Here is a 21,582-nt window from a genome sequence, read left to right on the forward strand (position 1 = left end):
AAGATACCTCTATAGCAACATAAAACCTGTCTACAACTCCGTTATTGGGTCAAACAATAACAACCTGGAATTTCAAAGAGATGAGCGAGACGCCATACACCTGGACTAGAGTTAATCAATTCAGCTCCCATTCCTGCCAGTTATCTAAACGTACATGTTCCTACCTATCCTGTTACAATATTACAAGAACCAATGAAGAGAAAAGGAAAGAGCAAACGAAAGGTGGCAAGCGGGACACTGTAACAAGGGGCAATTTACAACATTAAGTGTGACAAAATTAATGAAGCAAACCCAATCTCCAAACTCCAATACAAAACGAGGGAAATAGAGCAGCCGTGTTCACGGGTTACGTATACTTGGTAAAATAATACGATAAATGACATCGGAGTAAAGCTGAATTGCCGGAAAAAAAAAAAAAAAAGAAAGAGAAAACTTCCGCGGGAGTCGAACTTCTCGCCTTCCGGTATGGCGTTATGAACACCCAGCGCGCTAAGCGATTACGCCATATGGCTGTCCTGGAGATTCTATGCGAAACTTAAATGTATGATAATACTGTCGTGACAGTGCTGACTGAGATGGCGCTATTCAACTTCCCACAAGTGGCCGCGTGGATTCGACCAATATACAGTTGCAAAGAACAATCGGGAATCATTCCGTACAGATTGCATTCTCATTTTCAGTTTTTAACTACAAAATTGTCGACCTGATGAGGAGATTTGAAAATATAAAATGCATGATGACTGCAGCTTATTGTCTCAGCTACAACATATTTATGTTTCAGAGGAAATGGAGCAAAATCAGATGAGGTAAAGGTGCTAAAACGTTGTCAAGTCAATGCATGGTTTGAAAAAAAATCACCTCCCATAGACATAACACGTAAACTTGTCTGATTTTGAGTCTTTACCTTTAATCACAATTTCTAGTATGATGACGTCATCATATATCAAAACCATCACATGGACTTGAGAGGCAAATGTTCGAAGTACAACATATCTGAATTTGGGATAATATTGAGCTTAAACAACAGAGATACGAGCAAATGAATGTCAGAAACAGTACCTCAAAAAAATCAATTCCACTTTTTTTATATAAAATGACGATTTGATGACGTCATCGCGTTTCTCTGGCAATATTGATACTTGGAATGTTATTTACAATTCATATGCTTTTGTAATATGCAATAGAAATATAGGGTCAACGGACGATTTAAAGAGCTATGACGAAATAAACAAAGACATGTTTTTTCACTATATTTGCAGAAAGACGCGCGTGCGGAATTTCAACTTTGACGCCTGTGCATTCCTTTGTTATGGGTCGAAATCGATCGGAAATCAATGGATACTGTTACTCAAAGTATCAGGAATCCAAATCAGTCAAAAAAATTGCATTTCCATGTTTCTTAAGCGCTCTGCGCGCGAAATTGCGCGGACGGACGCGCACGCGAGAAAATGTTTGAAACGCTTATAATTGTCTGAAACTTCGAGATTTCCCATTGGGAAGTCGTTTTGAGCCTTTTAAAATTTTGACGCGCGCTTACGCGCACCTAATGATGACCTGGGTAACTAGCGTTAGAAAGTAAGATAGAGCGTGACCTGAACTTTATGTCCAGCGAAAATGATACAGAAATGACATCTAGTTATGAAGTTATGATTGATCATGTGACAAGGTCCGAAAATCACAAAATGGCGCCTAGATGACGTCATAGATATGTTACTGTCATGAAAACCTTATTGTGGCTAGATATTGTTATGAGACATGTTGACTGAAAATGTCATGTCATTCCGTGATGTCATTGTTGAGATATTGACGACACAAAATGTGGCAGAAAGAAAGAAGAATAAAAAAAAAGAGAAATTTTGACAATTACAATAGGTGATACGCTGATAGCGTATCACCTAACGAGACATGAAACTCGTCACACTGACGAGTTAGGTGATACGCCTGGGGTCATCAGATGTCGGTCATCTGTGATCGACAAAGAAAAGAATGTGATATAGGCACCTTGAAGTTATATTGAGCGTGCATGCAAAACGGTTTCTCTAACCACTCGGCCACGGGACATCCACGGAAACGGTAAGGCCGAAAAAAAAATGTATAGATATTACAGGGGGAAAAAGTCAATGCCCACTCAACAATTGTGGCCGCGTGAACATGTATTGCATTGCTAGAAGGAAATGCGGCCTTGTAACGACTGAGGTCGCTGTGCCATTTCTGGCAATTTCGGAAAAATACGTCCCGCAGACATAAAACCTATAATCGGCTGATTTTGATACCTTGCCTTTAATCACAATTTTCAGTGTGATGACGTCATCAAAGTACAAAACAATGACATGGACTTGAAAGACAATTGCTCAAAGTACAACACCTCCGTTGTCGTCATTACATACTATTTGACAGAGTCAGGATGCAACATTCTGCAGCAGTCGAAGCAATGTGGTCTCCAACACAAAACAGAGGGATATTGTGTGTGTGTGTGTGTGTGTGTGTGTGTGTGTGTGCGTATAGGTGCGTTTATATACGAACGTAATTTCTACATGGACGAATGTGTAATACACCATTGAAGAAAAAAAAAGTAAAATAGCTAGGTATTTTGTTTCGTGATCTTGTGGGGTTCGAACCTGCACGAGTGCAACCTCACGTCTCTGAGACGGCGCCTTTAACCACTCGGCCATACGTCTCGACGAGAAAATATGAGGAACGTAAACTTATGTATGTGAAAGATGAATCAGGAATCGATTCGTCCACATTCCATTCTCATTTTCAGTTTTAAACTGCAAAATTGTCAACCTCATGAGAAGATTTCAAAGAACAAAATGCATGATAACTGCAGCTTATTGTCTCAGCTACAACATACTTAAATTTCAGAGGAAATGAAGCAAAATCAGCTGAGATAAAGTTGCTTAAACGTTGTCAAGTCAATGGATGGTTTAAAAAAAAATCACTTCCCATAGACATAACACGTAAACTTGTCCGATTTTACATCTTTACTTTTAATCACAATTTAAAGTATGATAACGTCATCAAATTTCAAAACCATGACATGGACTTGAAAGGCAAATGTTAAAAGTACAACATATGTGAATTTGGGATAATATTGAGCTTAAACAACAGAGATACGAGCAAATGAATGTTAGAAACAGTACCTCAAAAAAATTAATTCCACTTTTTTGATTTCAGATGATGATATGATGACGTCATAATGTATTTCGGGAAATATTGATACTTGAAACGTTATTTCCAATTCATATGCTTTTGTAATATGCAATAAAAACATAGGGTCAACGGACTTTTTAAAGAGCTATTGCGAAATAAACAAAGACATGTTTTTCGCTATATTTCCACATAGACGCGCACACGAAATTTCAACTTTGACGCCAGCGCATTCCTTTGTTATAGGTCAACATCGATCGGAAATCAGTGGATATTGTTACTCAAAGTATCAGGAATCCAAATCAGTCAAAAAAATTGCATTTTCATGTTGGTTACGCCCTCTGCGCGCGAAATTGCGCGGACGGACGCGCACGCGAGAAAATGTTTGAAACGCTTTAAATTGTCTGAAACTTCGAGATTTCCCATTGGGAAGTCGTTTTGAGCCTTTTAAAATTTTGACGCGCTCTTACGCGCGCGTAATGAAGACCTGGGTAACTAGCGTTAAAAAGTAAGATAGAGCGTGACCTGAACTTTATGTCCACCGAAAATGACGCAGAAATTACATCTAGTTATGAAGTTATGATCGATCATGTGACAAGGTCCGAAAATCACAAAATGGCGCCTAAATGACGTCATAGATATGTTACTGTCATGAAAACCTTATTGTGGCTAGATATTGTTATGAGACATGTTGACTGAAAATTTCATGTCATTCCGTAATGTCATTGTTGAGATATTGACGACACAAAATTGTCCAGAAAGAAAGAAGAATAAAAAAAAATAAAGAGAGATTTTGACAATCACAATAGGTGATACGCTGATAGCGTATCACCTAATTATTGAACAGCCAGTAAAAACGGTAGCCTATGGGGAAATAATATATTGGCCAGAGTAGATGCATTTCATTCAATACGTTCTCGTTTTGTACAGTAAAATTTGAGCGGCCAACAATTCCCATCTTTAATGCGCTCCTCAAACATCCGATCACGATGATAATGTACAATGTATTATGTTGTTATTACTGTCCTTAAACCTTGCCAGTTGTGAGAAAGGAGCTTCTCAAGATTTGATGAAAAGAACCCTGTTGAAAAATATTATCAACTGGCAAGTTGGCCTTACACTTCACTTCTTGCACAACTTAAATTCAATAACACAAAAGGTTAAAATCTTTAGCTCTGAATAATAGATGACATTTTCACAATGACCAATTGTTCTGCAACATTGAAAAGCTTTGGTTTCTCTCTCTCACTCTCGCTCATTTCTCTTTCGCCAGTTTTCACTACTAAATATGTCTTCTGTCTGAAAAAGTAAATATCATGTCGAGAAATGATGACATTTACCTACAGTATAGGTTTTCTCACATTTCTGGAAACACACAGGACATACATTGTACATGTATCCAAATGTCAGCCACAGAGCAGACGACGGAGCTAGAATGACATGCCTGTCGTCATGGTAACATTTCAGTCATGGTGAAGTCTTAGAATTATTTTCATCCTTACTACCAAGACAAGTCAATAGAGACAGAAAATTCCAAGGCTAAAGTGTTTGTTAAATGCAACTTCGTACATATACATTGTATATGTACTTGAGAAAATGTTTCATTCCCCATTAATTATACATGTGTGTATTTCATTTACATACAAAATTCAATCTAAGCTTCTAAAATATGTTGTCAATTCAAGGAAGTTTTAAATTCAACAGGAATTCAAAGGTTCTTGGTATTTCTGTAATAGAAATAAATAGTGGAAAAATGAGCAAAGAAAATGGGATTCCATCAGGATTCGAACCTAAGACCTCCGGATTGCTAGCCCGGTGCTCTACCGACTGAGCTATAGAAAGCCCTAGTTCAGTGTTTGTCCCAGAAACCCCAAATTCTCAATGCTCGGATAGTCAGAAGCTACATGTATAGCAGTGTGTTTGTGTGTGACACACACACACAGACTTGAACCTGGCATAAACCCGAAGGATAATTCAACTTGGGGATTATATAAATGCGAGGGATCACCAAAGTGATGCAGCTTTTTGAGTACAGTATGTAACAAATGCAAACAGAAGAAAACTGCCCAGAAATGAATATAATTGATTTGTGGAAAAATGAGCAAAGAAAATGGGATTCCATCCGGATTCGAACCCGAGACCTCTGGATTGCTAGCCCGGTGCTCTACTAACTGAGAAATAAAAAGTGGCATATTACAAAATTAGGGAACAAATGAAAGAGAAAGTTGTTTTTTTTTTTATCATATGAAATACTGGTATTGAATGATAGAAATCAAAACAAAAAGTTACAGCTGCCTCAAACAACCACGCACACTTGTGGTTAAAAAGCTTCGCAAGTTCCTGCATCATGGGACACAGGAAGCAACAAGGTCCGGAAACTCACCAGAATCTGATCTTGTCCTGTATTCCAGCTCATCTTCAAAGCTGGGTTTTCTCTGTTTTCTGTCTAATAGCAGTGAATATATCACCTTCTCTGAATTGTGGCTGAAAGATAAGAGAAAAAAAAAATACATATAATGATGATATGAATCCTAATCAAACGATCGGCTGAAAGCTATCACAAGATCAGACTTTTATTTTTTGCCGAAAGGTCCAACTTCACTTTTTCTAAGGAACTTGTACAATAACAACTACAATGTACTAACAAGTGCTGCATTGCCTGTGTATTACAAAGGTATTGTATAAATACAAAATGTAGTTTGTGTGTGTGCGGTTCAGTTAGCTTGGAGCTGGTGCTGGCCTTTGGGAATCTTGCAAAAACGCCTGCTGCAGAATTCAAATCATGTCACCGATTTTATAAAACAAATAATGCACATCACTCGGTCGGGCGTTGGTACAATTACCCACCTTTTGTGACTCTAATATGAACAGTGCAGAACGCATGCCGCTTTGCCTCATTTTGTTTCTAACTGTTCTAAAGTTGCTATTGGGGGATACATTTGTAATTTGTACTCAGCTGACGCCCTGTGTGATTATTTGTCACTGAGTAATATCAATAAGGCATTATTAAGTTCTTGTAAAGACACTGCCACTATAGCAAAATCACAATGTCACAATAGCACACATTACAGAATCACTCGATAAAACATGGCTGGCTTTTCCCATCAACAAACTGGAAACACAAATCAATTGTGACCCGCTACAACAAAAGGATCCTAAAGTCGCTGACGGGCGAGCCAAGCATGGCCCAGAAAAATGCTATTTTCAGGCCTTTCCTTTGATCATTTAGCTTCGAAATTTCGGCAGATGATAGAAGATACATTAGACTACAAAATTATGTAAAAACAGAAATCCGAACGTTTTGACAGATTTTGGTGATCTGACTACAAACTCGATTTTCTCGGCTCAGCGACTTTAGGATCCTTTTGTTGTAGCGGGTCACAATTGTTTTGACTGCACACTATTTATCAAAGTCTTAATGGAGTTGAAATCAAGTTTCTCCTCAAAGAGTCTTACTGGGCTGAGAGAAGATTCCTCAGGAGCTTCTGCTTGTCTTTGAAGCAGCCCAGTGAAGCCATGCTTGCGATGACATCGGGATCAATGTCTTCATCACCGAGGATGGGAGGTATCTGGCATGGGTGAAGACAAGCAGATTTTATACATTGCACCTTTGCATATTACTGTATATGTGGTAGGATAGAAGCCACTAGACCAGTACAGTCAAGCAAGGAAGGATTAAAGGCTGTATCTCACCAACGGAGACGTCTCCATGACGTCTCCAACTTTATCAGTCGCAGCAGTCGCGGAGACATCTCCAACATAAAAATGGCTTGCAGTCTCACCAAGGTCTCTTGGGTGGCATGTTGGTAGAAGTAATGGCAGGTGTCAAAAGGTTTCAAATATGATGGAGCCATTGAAGGATCACCTGACTTGATCTAGGCAGGATGTCAGCACGCAGATGGGTCACGTGGTTTCTAAAGTAGGTCAAACAGCGTCAAATAGAGTCGCGGAGACGTCTCCGCGACCTCTCAACCAGTTTTTCTGGTCTCCAGCAGGTCTCGGCGACGTCTTTGAGACGTCGCGGAGACATCTCAGCAGTCACGGATATAATTAGTCTCCGCGGCGTCTCCGCAACTGATGGAGACGTCTCAGAGACATCACGAAGACTTCGCGGAGACTGGAAAAAGTCCCCAAACAAATCAAACATGTATAAATTTCTTGCGACTCCTCACAGACTCTAATTTTCAGGAGACATCTCGGAGACGTCGCGGAGACCTCTCTGCAACAAGCAAAATCTGGAGTCGCGAACTAGTCGCAAACTAGTTTCAAGCCCGGTGAGATACCCCCTTTAGCGTTTTTCTCACCTGCAAATTCTCCTGCAACCCCACCAGTTGCTTGTTCCCCAACCCACCTCCTTTAGATACATCAACTTCCTGGGATCAAGTTTGGCCCTGAAACACTATTCTCTTTGGCTGCCCTTAACCCGTTGAGGACGAGTCCCGAGTATACTCGGGCAGGTGTCTATGGGAAATGCGTGTTGTAGCAAAATCAGTCCGTCCTCAACGGGTTAACCTGTTGGAGGACGGGCTGATTTTGCTACAACACACATTTCCCACAGACACCTGCCTGAGTATATACTTGGGACTCGTCCTCAATGGGTTAAAGTGAGCTCTCGACATCATTAGTCCAGGAATATCAGGTACTGCACTGATTTGGAAGGCTACGACTGCATTTCAATAATTTCTAATACCCCCCCCCCCCCCCAATATCATGTGGCATACTTGCCAACTCTACAACACTTGGCAGTAGACTACCACTTTGAAAGATTTCATTTTTGAATAGCCTTCCAGCTAGCGCTTCTCGTACAACAGCAGGTAGCCTGGATTCTAATGCCTTCTCAAATGAAAATGTTGGCAAGTACATGATGTGGTATCTATGGCAGGTTTTTCTGCATAACCTAGTCCCATGTTATCATACTATTCAGGTGTTCAGAACATGCCTTTATAGTAAGGTACCATTTAGTAATTTTTTTTTTTAAAAGAGAGAAAGACTAGATACTACATAATTATGGTTGTTTCTCCATGAAACATGAATTCCAGTCCACTGATGAAATATTACATTGTACATTGCAGGTGGGTAGAGTGATAAACTTAAGTTCTACCACAGTATATAAGCTGACCCAGAAGGTACTGAAATCGTCATGATGACCTTTACATTGTAGCAATGCCTGCTATTTGTTTTATTAACCTAGCCATGAGAAACTTTGTTGGAGGCAAGAGTCAAACGCACCACATCACCACTGCACTCCAATATGATGCCATCAGATTATTCAATACCTTACAGTCTGGTTTTTGTGTAATGTGCCTAACTCTGGGATCTTACCTTCATGCGTGGTGATTTTACCTGCTATTTGTTTTATTAACCTAGGCCATGAGAAACTTTGTTGGAGGCAAGAGTCAAATGCACCACATCACCACTGCACTCCAATATGATGCCATCAGATTATTAAATACTTCACAGTCTGGTTTTTGTGTAATTTGCCTAACTCTGGGATCTTACCTTCATGTGGAGATTTGGGGGAGGATATTTTACCTTACCTTGGTTTAATATCATTATTTGTGACTGTGCACCTCAAAACGAACATAAAGTCGCACACACTGATTTTGCGTGAGGACTGAAAATAAGTGAAATGGGTCAACCTAGCCGAACTTGACTTTTTCATATTTTCTGAAAGAGCGGGTCTTCTTTTACATTATGCTAAAATTTGGTATCATAAAACGGACAGGAAAGTGTGTTTTTTTAAGCAGTTTATCTCGAACATTTTTGGTAGAACAGTGTGATTATGTGTGTCTTTAGAATCCCTTTTTCATTTCTGAAAAACCTTGTCCACACTCTTCACTTTCAACTCTAATAACTTTTGAAAGGATAGTGCTACTGCTTTGAAAATTGGCATTAATTATGGACATAATGTGTTAATGAGGCATGCTTAATTTCAGTTTAATCTGATAATCCCTTCATTGTTGTTACTCTGGTGGTTTACTTCCTGTTTTTTGTCCCATTCATCGCACAGCCAGCACGGTTTGGTAAAGATTAAGCGCTTGAATAGACACTGTACTTTAGAGCCTCTTTTCTCAGTTCACACTTTCCTTGAGTTTGTGCTTTCTTTCCAATATTTAGATAGGTTAGGAGAGTCCATTTGATTTGAGTTATACATCATTTTAAAGCTTAAAGTATGCTCTTTCAGAATATGGTCTTAACTAAAAATTCATGTCTGGCGACTTTTTGTTTGTTTTGAGGTGCAGGGTCGCATTTAAGAAATCTTACCTTAATGTGGTGCTTCTTGGGAAGATCTGACTCAGGTTGGTTGTCATTCCTTGTCCCTCTGGGATCAAATTAAACAGAACAAAAAACAAAAAAAAATGAAATAGGAAGCACTTCAAAAGGGCTGCATTAAAGGAAAAGAAAATTAACCTCAAAATCACCACCTAAACTTACAACCACACATATTATTCCATCGCATAATATACATTGTATTAACAGTAACTGTTCCAAGCACACACATCTATTTGTGTTATTATATAGTTTATTATAGTTATAAGAGTTCTGCAGTCTCAAATGATTTACTTCATTTTATTTTCTTCCATTTCTACATATTTTTATACTCTTTAAAAAAAAGGAATGCAAAAGTAAGATTTTCTCAATAAATAATCATGTACAGAAAAATTGTGTTCTGATGGCTATTAACCCGTTGAGGACGAGTCCCGAGAATACTCGGGCAAGTGTCTATGGGAAATGCATGTTGTAGCAAAAGTAGCCCGTCCTCAATGGGTTAAAGTACATATGTACAGTGTATGTGGCATAACAGAGTTTACCTAATGCATTTTCATCTGCAAGGTTGGTAAGAATTTGATTTCTGCCATTTCTGCCATTTTTTGTTTTGTACAATTGTGTATTAAGTGATTTAGAATCACACAATACTAATCATGGGGGCCAGAACATTAGAAATGTACAGTTGTATTTCAAAGATACAAAACACTGTACAGTGATACTTACAGTACAAACCAAGGATGTCTCTGTATTTGTGACAGCTGTAAAGAATAAAAGAAAGGAAAGAGTCTAAGAAAAGCAAAACAATATACTGTAAAATGAGAAATGTTCGCGTGCATTTTAATTTCGCGAATTTCGCGAGCGCCAAGATTCGCGAAATTAAAATGCACGCGAAATTTCTTATCTACATTATATGCATTGAACGCAAGTGGCAATTCGCGAAAATTTCTTGCCGCGAAAAAGGCCGTGGGCTCCAATTCGCGAAAATTTCGTGCCGCGAATATATCATGTTTTACAGTAAATGTTTCATGGATCACATTCAACAGCCCAGAGATTATAGATATTCAATCACAAAATATGCATACTACTTTTACTATTAGCCTTGTATATTTCTCTTCACCAGCTGGGAATATACACACATTGTAAAATTCTAATGCATCTTATTGCATTTTTGCAATCACAGCATAGAATATTCCACTTCTGATTCTAGCATATTTCCGTCTTGTTGATAGCAGGAAGTATGTCAAGTATTCACAGAAAAAAATAGTGCTGATCTGAAGGTATAGGTTTACACGAAGTATGAGCTTTTAAATGCATACTATTTTGACATATGATTTGGCACTTCGTAACTCCAGTTATCATCATACTCAGGTTACGCGGTTTGAAGCACCATCGTCAGTACTTAAGATGTACAGTTACACGCTGCTATCATTGCAGCCATTTTCAGCAGTTGGCAATGATCCAAATTCATTCCTGTTATGACACATTTAACATGTTTACAATAATAATTTTCTATAAATTTATAGTTATTTTTTTTTTCTAAAAGACTCTACTATAATTTTGGACTCAGCAATTAAGAATGAGATCAGTTTAATTAATCCACAAACTTGGCTCGTCATTCCTTATTTTCATCTGTGGACTGATATTTTCATAGCCAGTAGTGATACTGATGCTGTTGACCTGTACATGCATGCACTGTCTATACCATTACTGTAGCGCAGGGCATTAGCATGATACTGTTTGGTACTGGACCATAATCAGAGAGAGAAAAATACATAATCGAACAAAATACATAAACAAACAAACAATTGATTATGATAGCTTTCATTTCTCATTGTCGCATTTCATTATCACAGCAAAATCTTTTTGCATAAAGGATTTCAAAGCTTCTTTCACCTATTTTTGGACAACCCAAGATACAGCACTATTAAAAAGAAAATAGTAATATGAGCAAATGGTGAATTTTCACTTGGCAGGCAAGGGTACTTAAAGGTGCATAGTCCCGGTAGTGTAGAGGGCGCTGTTGATGATACTGCTGATCACCGTTAGCATTGATATGAAGACTACCGAAGGTGAGCTGTCATCAAGAGTAAAGTGCGTACATATGTAGGTGTTGCTAAGTAACGTTGCCTTTGTTGTCTTCTCTGCGCATCGTGCAATCTGTAGTAATGCCAGGGTGCGTGCATATGCACTTGTTATTATGACATCACAAGAGAAGTTTGCTAAAGCTGTCATCTCCCTCAGCTGAATCATGAGCCGAACTGTGATTGGACCACTGACTACAGTGGATTGGACTTCTTCGGACTCGGGGAAGTGGGCCAAAGCGTAAGCGCTAAAGAGGAGTCGATAGCGTAGGTCTCTATAGGAAACTTGCGCCGTGCGCCCGCGTACGCATTTGACTAAAACACCAGGACCATGCACCTTTAAATGAAGTATACATACATATATGTTCTGATACCAGTGCACTACATTATATAGATGATGACTGGCAAGAAGGGAACATACCGAATGTTCCACCCGAAGGGTTTGAAATGCTATTGAGGAAGGTTATAAGTCCCGAGACGAAGTCGAGGGACTTATAGCCTCCCGAAATAGCATTTCAAACCCTGAGGGTCGAACGTTTGGTATGTTCCCGACAACAAAAGTCATCATCTGTTATATTATATGGGTTTAATAGTCAAATACCATCACTATCAATTGATTTCACGCTCTGAAATTGGCACATTAAACCGTACACCGTACCTTTGATATCATGGTACGCTTTAAAGCGTAAAGGTCTAGCACGCGCACAATGCACTCGATCGCGCTAGCTCGCGCAGAGCCAAATTCACTGTGCGCGCGGGTATTTGTTACGTGAAAATGTTTTCCCATGGGCAACATAACAAGAATGTTCGCCCATGGGCGAACATAACGAATGTACCTCCATCACGTGACTGTGTTTAGCCAATCACTAACCGGTATTTGACTAACCTATTTAATATAATAGATTGTAATTAAAAGAATTTACATAGTATGAGTACTGGTGCTTCTTCAGTGAGTCAGTTAGTTTTGCCAGCCCACACACATCACCCATACCTGCCAACATTTTAAGATGAAATATCTTACTCGTGGATTGCAAAAATCTTATTTTATATGCAAACTGAAGTTAAAAATCTTACTTTCGGTCAAATCTTCAGAAAATACACATGAAAGGTATATCTAAATATTTTTTAAAAATCTGATTTCTCTGACAGAAAATCTGATTTTGCTATTTTGAATGTAAAAAATCTTACTGAATCTGATAAAATCTTACTAGTTGGCGAGTATGATCACCCCGACACTCACCGTCAGTCGCTTGTCTGCGTTGACCTCAACCATACCCCGCAGCAGGTTCTGGCAGTCGGGCGGGACGAAATGCGGAATGTGGAACACCCCCCTCTTTACCTTCTCCAGCAGGTTACGCAGGTTGTCGTCGTCAAATGGCAGCGCCCCCTGGTGGCGAAATGCATTTAAAGGTTTGATTCGGGTGGCAAATTTACTGCAAAACCAGCAATTCTCGCATGAACGAAACTTTTTCTAATTTTGAGAGGGGCCAAGATTTGCAAAAAGTAAAATGTGCACAAAAGTTTTCTCTACACAATGCACTGAATGCCAGTGGCAATTCAATCACACAAAGTTTCATGCCGCAAAAAAAAAAGGCCGTCAGCTCCACCTCAGGAAAGTTTCGTGCCGAGAATGCTTCTTGTTTTACAGTATGCTGGATAATGTTACAGAACTGACATTCACTGTGAAAAGGATGCCGACCTCATAAACAGCACTGCAGTAATCTGAGGGCTAAAAATACATGGTGGGAAGAGTATATTTACCTTCACTGCAATAGGCAAGGGAAGGATTACAATTTTGAAATTAAACAGCATTTTCCCTGAAACCTGCATTTTTTCTGGACAAAAAAAAAAATAAAAAAATTAGTACTACAAAAAACATTAAGCTGGCATCTCTCCTGTAACTCAATAGGCTCTGTAATGTGATTACTGTTGCTAGGAGTTTCTCATGCCACCTGTATGATTGGTAAAATGAAACATTATGATACTGAGGTCTGACGTTTGCAAATGTCATTAAATTAGTGATTCTATAAGGATATTTTGTACTTCAATGGAAACTTCTTGTCTTTTCTCATTTTCAGTCTATCTCCTTGCGACTGACGTCAAGTGCCATCTCATGTGCAACACACAATTGAGTGTCTGCTGTGAATTGATCAATTGTACGTGGAACAATAGAGCTTCAGGGAAGCTAGACCGAATTATCCAAATATAGCTACCCTCACAAAACACAAAAAGAAGAAAGCAAGATGCCGTCTTAAAATTCATTCTCTTTAAGAATGCGCAATGCAGAATCCCGCTTGAATCTACCATAGATTAAGCCTTAACATGCTACAAATGTATTAAAGTGAGTCCCTAGCCAGTGCACAGGTCCTATTAAACCCTCCATTGCAATATTCAAGTACTGTAAACCATAGATTTTTGTAAGAGCCAAGATTTGTGAAATCAAAATGCACACCAAAGTTCTTTTCTGCACTATCTGCACTGAATTCCAGTGGCAATGCCCAAAATTTTCATGCCGTGAAAAAGGCTGTCGGCTCCAATTTGCACAAATTTGATGCCTTGAAATTTTTGTTTTTGCTTTACAGTATTCAAAGACTTAAGTTTAAAAAAGAAAATAAGAAATGTACAAAGCACTGCGGCAAAATTTGTAGGAAGTGGATCATTTGTAATCTACCATTCATATTGTAATAGACCATCAATGGAATCAAATGGACCATTTTGTATATTTCACCGTGCAGTCACTTTGTCAGAAATAACGATTAAAAAAATAAACAACTTGAAATAAAATGATATACTCACAACAAGAAGGGCATAGAGAATAACACCAGCACTCCACACGTCTGCCTTCCTGCCATCATACTTTTCACCCTGCATGGAAGGAGAAAAATAAAGATGCAAAAGAATAGAATGAGACAATATTAAATGCAGCATAGAAAGAGAGGATTTATACTATGAATCAACTTGCCCACTTGCCCACTTGCCCCTGGTGACTAAAACTTTACTCTTGGGCAAGTAATAATGAATGGATACTAATAACTTGTTTAAGGCTTACTTATCAGAGTTAAAATTTTGAACTATATTATGATACAAACAAATCCCATAGAGCAGCAAGTTTTCTGGCATGTAAAGAGTTAAATCATGGATCCCTTGCCAAAAGCCATATCGAGCAAACGGGGGAGGAATATTTTATTTCTTTTTATAATTTACACTTCTTGTAAAAAAATTAATAAAACTACAAAAGCACTCTGAGAGCGCAGACCTCCGCCAAGCATGCAGCTCATTTCCACCACTGATCTTGTTCTTCCATAGAGATCAGTGATTTCCATCCATACGTACTTATAGCATTGTGTGCTGAAAGTCGCCCGATTACCCAATATAGAAGCCTTTGTTACGTCATAAAACCTCAGCTGCACGGCGAGCCTCACCCTAGCAGAAACTCGAGCACGCACTTAAATGCACGCATGCAAACCTCAAATACGCGCAGCTTGAACTCCCAAGTTCATTGACCCTACCTGCCAAAATATCAAAAATCCTTTATAAATTCAAAAAAAAAATTCTCGGATCACTACCAAAATTTAATCACCTGTTACTTGTATCATTCTTAACCTTTCCTGCAAGTTTCATCCAAATCTGTTACCTACTTTTTGAGTTATTTTGCACACGGACAAACTAACTAACTAACGAACAAACCAACGGTAACAAAAACATAACCTCCTCCCTTGGCGGAGGTATAGAAAAACAATAGAAAGATACTAGCATCATAACCCAGCCTGATGAAGACACAAAGCAGCCTGTATCACTGACATCTCTTTTTGATCTTACGTCCATCGGCTTGCTTGCTCTCACCAACAATTTTATCAGCAAAAGCAACAAGATGCCTTGTGATGCGTGGATGCATCATTCAGTGCAATGTGCTAATAAGTACTTTTATGCCAATTCACATAAAAAGAAAACAAATACTCAAATTGGCAATGCCAGGAAGCAAAAACACAACAAGTAAAAACAGGTAGGCTCTAAGTATATCTGAATAACTTAATTTGCAATGCAGGGTGAGAAAGTCAGAATAAATTGGAGGTGAAAAAAGTACACTTGACATGAGCAGCTATTTCATGAGCTATTAACCTCCGCTAAATGGACAATCATGTTAGTGTAACACATACATAACATCCTTACACACACAAAGTATGGTGTACACTGTACCAAATGAGGATCTGATGAGGTTTTTGTATGCACATTGCAGGTTAATGGCTAGTACTGTTTCACTATCCCCCTCTCAAAAATTTCTGCATGTTTTCAAACTACACAGTATGTCGTGGGCGAGTTTAACACCACACTGATCCCATGTGATAAAGAAGATCTGCTGCTGGGATAACGTTCCAGGTGAAAACACACTAATGCATGCAAGCATGAACCCCATGGACCATATTTTATCTCTATATCTGGGCAGATGATAGAATTCCAATGTGTGAAACTGAATTATATTTTGTATTAACGTCATGCTGGATCAACCATATTCTTTACTTGATATGAATAGCACAGATACAAATGTAGGGTATTGTATTAGAAAAAAAAAAGATAGCTGTACTGACAGCTACTGAATGCAGGCCTGTATAATTCACGTCATATTTGAATTGAGTTCTCGCCTGTGTAAATTATTTGGTATCCATTCTTCGATATTGTAAAAAGAAAATAAAACTTTCAGACATCCTTCATGCTTGGCAAAAAAAAAAAAAGCTCAAGTTTCACACAATAATAAACTCTACACTAAATATCACACTAGATTATAACCTGATTGTAAATAAAACTTCCATTATTTTGAATTGCTTTTCAAAGGATTCCATACTTACAAACAGTAATTAACAGCTATGGGGGAAAAGATCTGAATGCAAAGGTGTTAGTTGCAAAGTTTAATGTCAAAGCTTCGTAACACCATCCACCACCATTAGATTGTAGGAAAAGAGTTCAATTCAAATTTTAATGCCAGTGCCACAAAGAACACATATATCCATTGTATCAGAAGGCGTGGTCAGACTGGCAAAAGATCGAGAAATTTAAGATCGCGATCTTGACGATCTCTTCAGTTTTGCTAGTGTGACCATAAACTTCCCGCGAAACTTCTCGATCTGTTTGCAGGTGGTGTCTCCGAAGTGCGAGGCAATGTGCATTGTAAGTCACAATCACTAGCCAGCAGACAGTGCACTCTTGCTTGCGTGCGTACCAATAGCCCAAACTTTGCAATCTTAAACTTCTTGATCTTTTGCCAGTCTGACCGCGCCTAGAGAGTAGAATACTATGGATTATAAAACTATAAATAACTATAAAAAACTATAAAAAAGAAGATAATTCACACAAACAAAATGAACTTAAATCTAAAAAAAAAAAAAAAAGATTGGTGTAGCAGCTCTCCCCTATTCTATCAGGACTGAAGCAGTAAAGTAATACAGAGAGGAATATTGATGTGTTTTTTATGCAAGTACATTGCCTTTACGGCACTACGATACTGTAGCTAATTCAGTGGGATCAAAGTATATCCTTAAAAATCAAGGAACACCTCCAAGAAGAAAAAGTGAAGCAACATTTTGTAGTTTGCCGACGCTCTCTGATGCCGACAAGCTGTCTTGGTTGCCATGGCAACATGCAGTGTAACAAAAACGTGATGACGTGGTATCGCTTTCCTATAAAATGGATGCATAAAGCAGTGCAAGGCAGTTTCTCCTTTCAGAGATTAGAAAGGTACACTCACCGCTAAAGGTTTTGATTCTAATTCTCATTCTCCTTAATCTTTTTTGCATTTTTCCTTCCCTTTCTTCTCTCCTCATGCCCCTTTCTTCTTCATCTCCTTCATATATTTCTCTTCTTCTTCCTCCTACTCCTCTTTCATATTCCTTGTTCTCCTTTTCCTTATTCTTTTCCTTTTTTTCTTCTCCTTCATATATTTCCTCTTTTGTCATTCTTTCTTTCTACATAATAGTGGCCCGCTACAACAAAAGGATTCAAAAGTCGGGGGAGGTCGATTTTCAAAAAATAACATGATATCATTCACTTTGAATTTCACATATAACACGACTCATAAAAGTACTCAGTTGCGGAGATGTCAATAATTTTATTAGCGTATGTCGAGTGGCTTAGGAAATCAGCATTGAAATCAGCATTTCGAGAAAACCGTTTTCAAAGTTTTCCTTCAGATGCAATAGTGATCAAGGGGAGGCAAGACAGTTTTTACCTTGAAGGTATGCTCCTAGCAATCTCTGCGATGTTCATTCAAGCTTAGCCCTAGCGGTCCAAGCACAATCAATCTGTAACCAGGACGCCATGCACTAACCAATTAAAGATCACTCCCTCGTTGCTAGGGGCGGAGCCTATGTGCAGCGCTAAATCCAAATCTTCAAACACATTTCTGTTCCGCTGAAAGTCGGAAAATCATGGCCCAGAAACTGGTAACTTTCTTGCCTTCCCTTTGGTCATTTAGCTTCAAAATTTCAGCAGATGATAGACAAAATATTAGACTACAAAATTATGTCAAAACAGAAATTTGATGGTTTTGACCAATTTTCATGATCTGACTTCAAACTCGATTTTCTCGGCTCAGCTGTCAGTGACTTTCGGATCCTTTTGTTGTGGCGGGTCACATATGATAGTAACACTCTTCTACTTTCTCTTCCTTCTCCTTGCCCTTTTTTCTTCCTTTTATCTTCATCGACTCTTCCCTCTTTCGTATTCACTGTTATCATCATCACACTCTTCATCCTCATTATCATTTTCCTTTCATTATCTTCCTTCTCTCCGCCTTCCCCATTCCTTCCTTCTTTCCTTCTGTTTATCCACTTTAGGCTTCACTTAATGTAACACGAGGAATGCTTGCATGCATTTCAATTTCACAAATTTTGCGAGAACCCAGATTCACGAAATTAAAATGCATGCAAAAGTTCCTGACTACATTGCATTGAACGCCAGAGGCATTCCGCGAAAATTTCATGCCGTTAAAAAGCTCATCAGCTCAAATGCGTGAAAATATCATGTTTACAGTACTGCTTGTTTTTCAGAAAATAATCATTCTACACAGTCATTTAGATTTCCCGCGGCACAGGAACGTGCCAAGTTTGAGGAAACCCTTTATACCTCTCTGGGTTAATGCGTATGATAGGAATCATTTTTGCACCACTACTTCATGTGAAGTCCTAACAGTGGATTGTTCTGTCATGTTGCAAAAGCATGTACAAGTTTTGTACCAAGAGTCTCACAGTGAGCACAGGCTTAACATACGGTGTACAAGACTCATGACATTAAATTTATGATTTGAACCTTGTACCATGTTCCTCAGATTTACTTCGTCAATCTATTGAGGGTTTTTTTTTTCTGTTTTGAGAGTGCTGTGTGATGAGCTAAAAGACTAATTTGTAGTTCCTTCTATACCAACATTTTGGTGCAAAACAATTGGCATTAAAGGGTTACGATGTTTGTGCACAGTTTTCCATAAAACTACCCGTGAGCATTTGTCATGTGTTGTCATCTGTCACGTTTCTCGAGAATTAGATTAGAAGCTTTGACATCACTTTCAAAACAAACATTTGTGAGTGAAATATTCATGGTTGAAATTCTAACACCATCTAAACATGTGAATTGCTGGAATGAAGTGCCGAGCAAGTGCTGTATGCATGCCATGTTATGCGTGAGTTTATTTGGCAAGTTGGACCTTGTTCGTGATCAAATTCATAGTTGAAATGAGATGTTAGTATTATCCATTTATGAGAGAAATGTTTTAGAGTGACCCCCCCCCCCCTTGGATACAATACACACAATGCAATATTTCCAAGAGTTCCAAATTCCGTGAGTATCAGTTCACGTTACACACTTTGTGAAAGTATAAAACGTTGTTGAAGATACCATCGATATACAGTAGCTGTTGCATTGGTAATTACTGTCATGAATAATATTAATGATAATGAAATTTTTATAGCGCATATAACAAATGAATGTTCCCTATGCGCTTTACAATCTCATCACAAAACGTACTGTAACAATTTACTTTCAATACACACACACATATACAATGTACAAACCGGGAGTGGACATTAAATCCCCTTTTCATGTTGTTTGAAATTGCACTTGATCCAGGTATGTACTAGTAGTCTCAGGCCAATTCTCACCTGATAAAATATTTCTGAACTTTGGACTTCAAGACTGTCATTGGTTAAAGTTTGTGTGTCCCTTTTGTAGCTCTGAACACTGACTACTATTCATAAGCTGGTATAGTGATTTATTGTATAGGTTTGCATCTTTCCTAAGAATGATAAAACAAGATATTTCTTTTATGATGGAGAGGGAAACAATACTATAGATTTCTGGTGAATTTATTTGGATTTTTAAAAAAAATCCAATCGTTATTCTTGGTGCAAGAGGGGGAAATATTCTTGATTGACATGGGGTTAGTTTTTCATTTCTTTATTAAAAACTCTGTGGTGTATTACTGTAAGATTTTAGACATGATGTTGGGAGAACACCATTCTTCAAACATGCAAAATATTATCAATGAGATTTGCAAGAGGGATAAAAAAAAAAACATATATGACCTTCAGGTTTCTAATTCCATTTTCTATTTATGACTAAAAAAATGAAAACACACACACAAACACACACACACACACACACACAGTAAACAGAAATAGAGATAAGGAGCATTCTATTTCAAGGAGTAAATAGTCATTTCACACCTTGGACCTGATGTGGTGTACATGTATTTCTATTGCAGAGGCAATATTTTTGGCTTGTTGTCAATTTGCCATCATCAGTTAAATATTTAATTTTCCAAAGATACAAACACTGTGACATATGACGCATACGGTAATTCACAGATGAACCAATGCGATTGTGCTTGGGACAGCTACAGCTAAATTATTCATGAAAAGGTAAATTCTGTACCTTCACGCTTCATAGTTTACGCACATAATCGGCTTTAATGTTTAAGTCTAAGCACCATCTGTTCCAGGCATAGCAAACTTAACCCTTTTAATGTCGTTAACATCAGCATGCTCACAGTTTGATTGTCACATGGTACTTTTCACCACGGAGAGGGGAAATGGATTAATCCATTTGGGGTTTTTTTTTTTTTGGGGGGGGGGGGATGACACTGCCTGCGAGGATTACATCCCGAATTGCTAATTAGGGTGATTATCACTGGTCGTAATTGATTCAACTGGCAAGTGGATTGAGGGATTAGTTGCTCTTGGCAACAAATCTGACATGCCTTCAACCATACCCCTTTGCCAGCCCCCCCCCCCCAAATGTGGCTGTTAGAAGGGCAAAGCAGATTAATTAACAGCAAATGGTCTCACTCTATCCTACAGACTTTAACATACTCTCAATACCCCATACAAAACTGGGGAATTCACTATCCATTCATCATCAAATTCATAATAGAACAGAGAGACCAGACAGAATTTGTTTAATTTGTTAGGTCTGTACTAAATTTAAAAGATATTCAACATAGACTTGCCAATATGAGAGAGAAAGATTGAACTTTGATCTTTATTGTATACCATGTCATGACTCAGTTGTTCAAAACTTGAGCACTTGAAGCAGCTGTTGAAAAATCTATAATGGAAATAAACTAGAAATGTCGCTTTGGCGACTGGTATGCCTCCGCCATAATGCATGATTTTCCCAATAGGTCTAGATAGTACATGTGGACAATGTGTGATTACATTTTCACAAAATTGGCAAAATATTGAAATGACAAGTTTGTCACAAATGTGTTGAATGTTCACCTTCCTTGACCTAGGTTTAATTGGATGAATAGGAGAGCATGTATCTAGGGATTTAAGGACTTTAACTCGACTTTGACCCATTCATACATTTAGGCATTGAGTAATTTTCAAGGTACAGGTGTGGAGAAAAAGTGCAATTTCTGAATTGAATAGTAAATTGTTACCATTTTCATCTGGCCCTTGACCCTAAAATTCATAAGATAATCACTTTCAGGTAGAACATGCATAATATGTACTAAGTTTCAAGATAACTTGAGCCACTTCCGAGATATGGAGGAAAAAGTTTGTTCAGCACTTTCACTTGATCTTTGACCTTTTGA

The 21,582-nt window shown here is 38.3% G+C and overlaps 1 protein-coding gene across 1 annotated transcript in view; it reads right to left on the reverse strand.

The window, feature by feature from the left end:
* The window catches only part of LOC140235610 (serine/threonine-protein kinase BRSK2-like), a 98,026-nt gene that overhangs the window by 15,890 nt on the left and 60,554 nt on the right, over positions 1 to 21,582 (reverse strand). Inside the window, exons 6-11 of the mRNA XM_072315617.1 lie at positions 14,298 to 14,366; positions 12,742 to 12,888; positions 10,144 to 10,178; positions 9,415 to 9,472; positions 6,607 to 6,719; positions 5,534 to 5,634 (exon numbers count right to left, since the gene is read on the reverse strand). Coding sequence (XP_072171718.1) covers positions 5,534 to 5,634; positions 6,607 to 6,719; positions 9,415 to 9,472; positions 10,144 to 10,178; positions 12,742 to 12,888; positions 14,298 to 14,366 — 523 coding nt within the window. The remainder of the gene's footprint in view (positions 1 to 5,533; positions 5,635 to 6,606; positions 6,720 to 9,414; positions 9,473 to 10,143; positions 10,179 to 12,741; positions 12,889 to 14,297; positions 14,367 to 21,582) is intronic.

Source organism: Diadema setosum, chromosome 12 (genome assembly GCF_964275005.1).
Source record: "Diadema setosum chromosome 12, eeDiaSeto1, whole genome shotgun sequence".
Classification (NCBI taxonomy): Eukaryota; Metazoa; Echinodermata; class Echinoidea; order Diadematoida; family Diadematidae; genus Diadema; species Diadema setosum.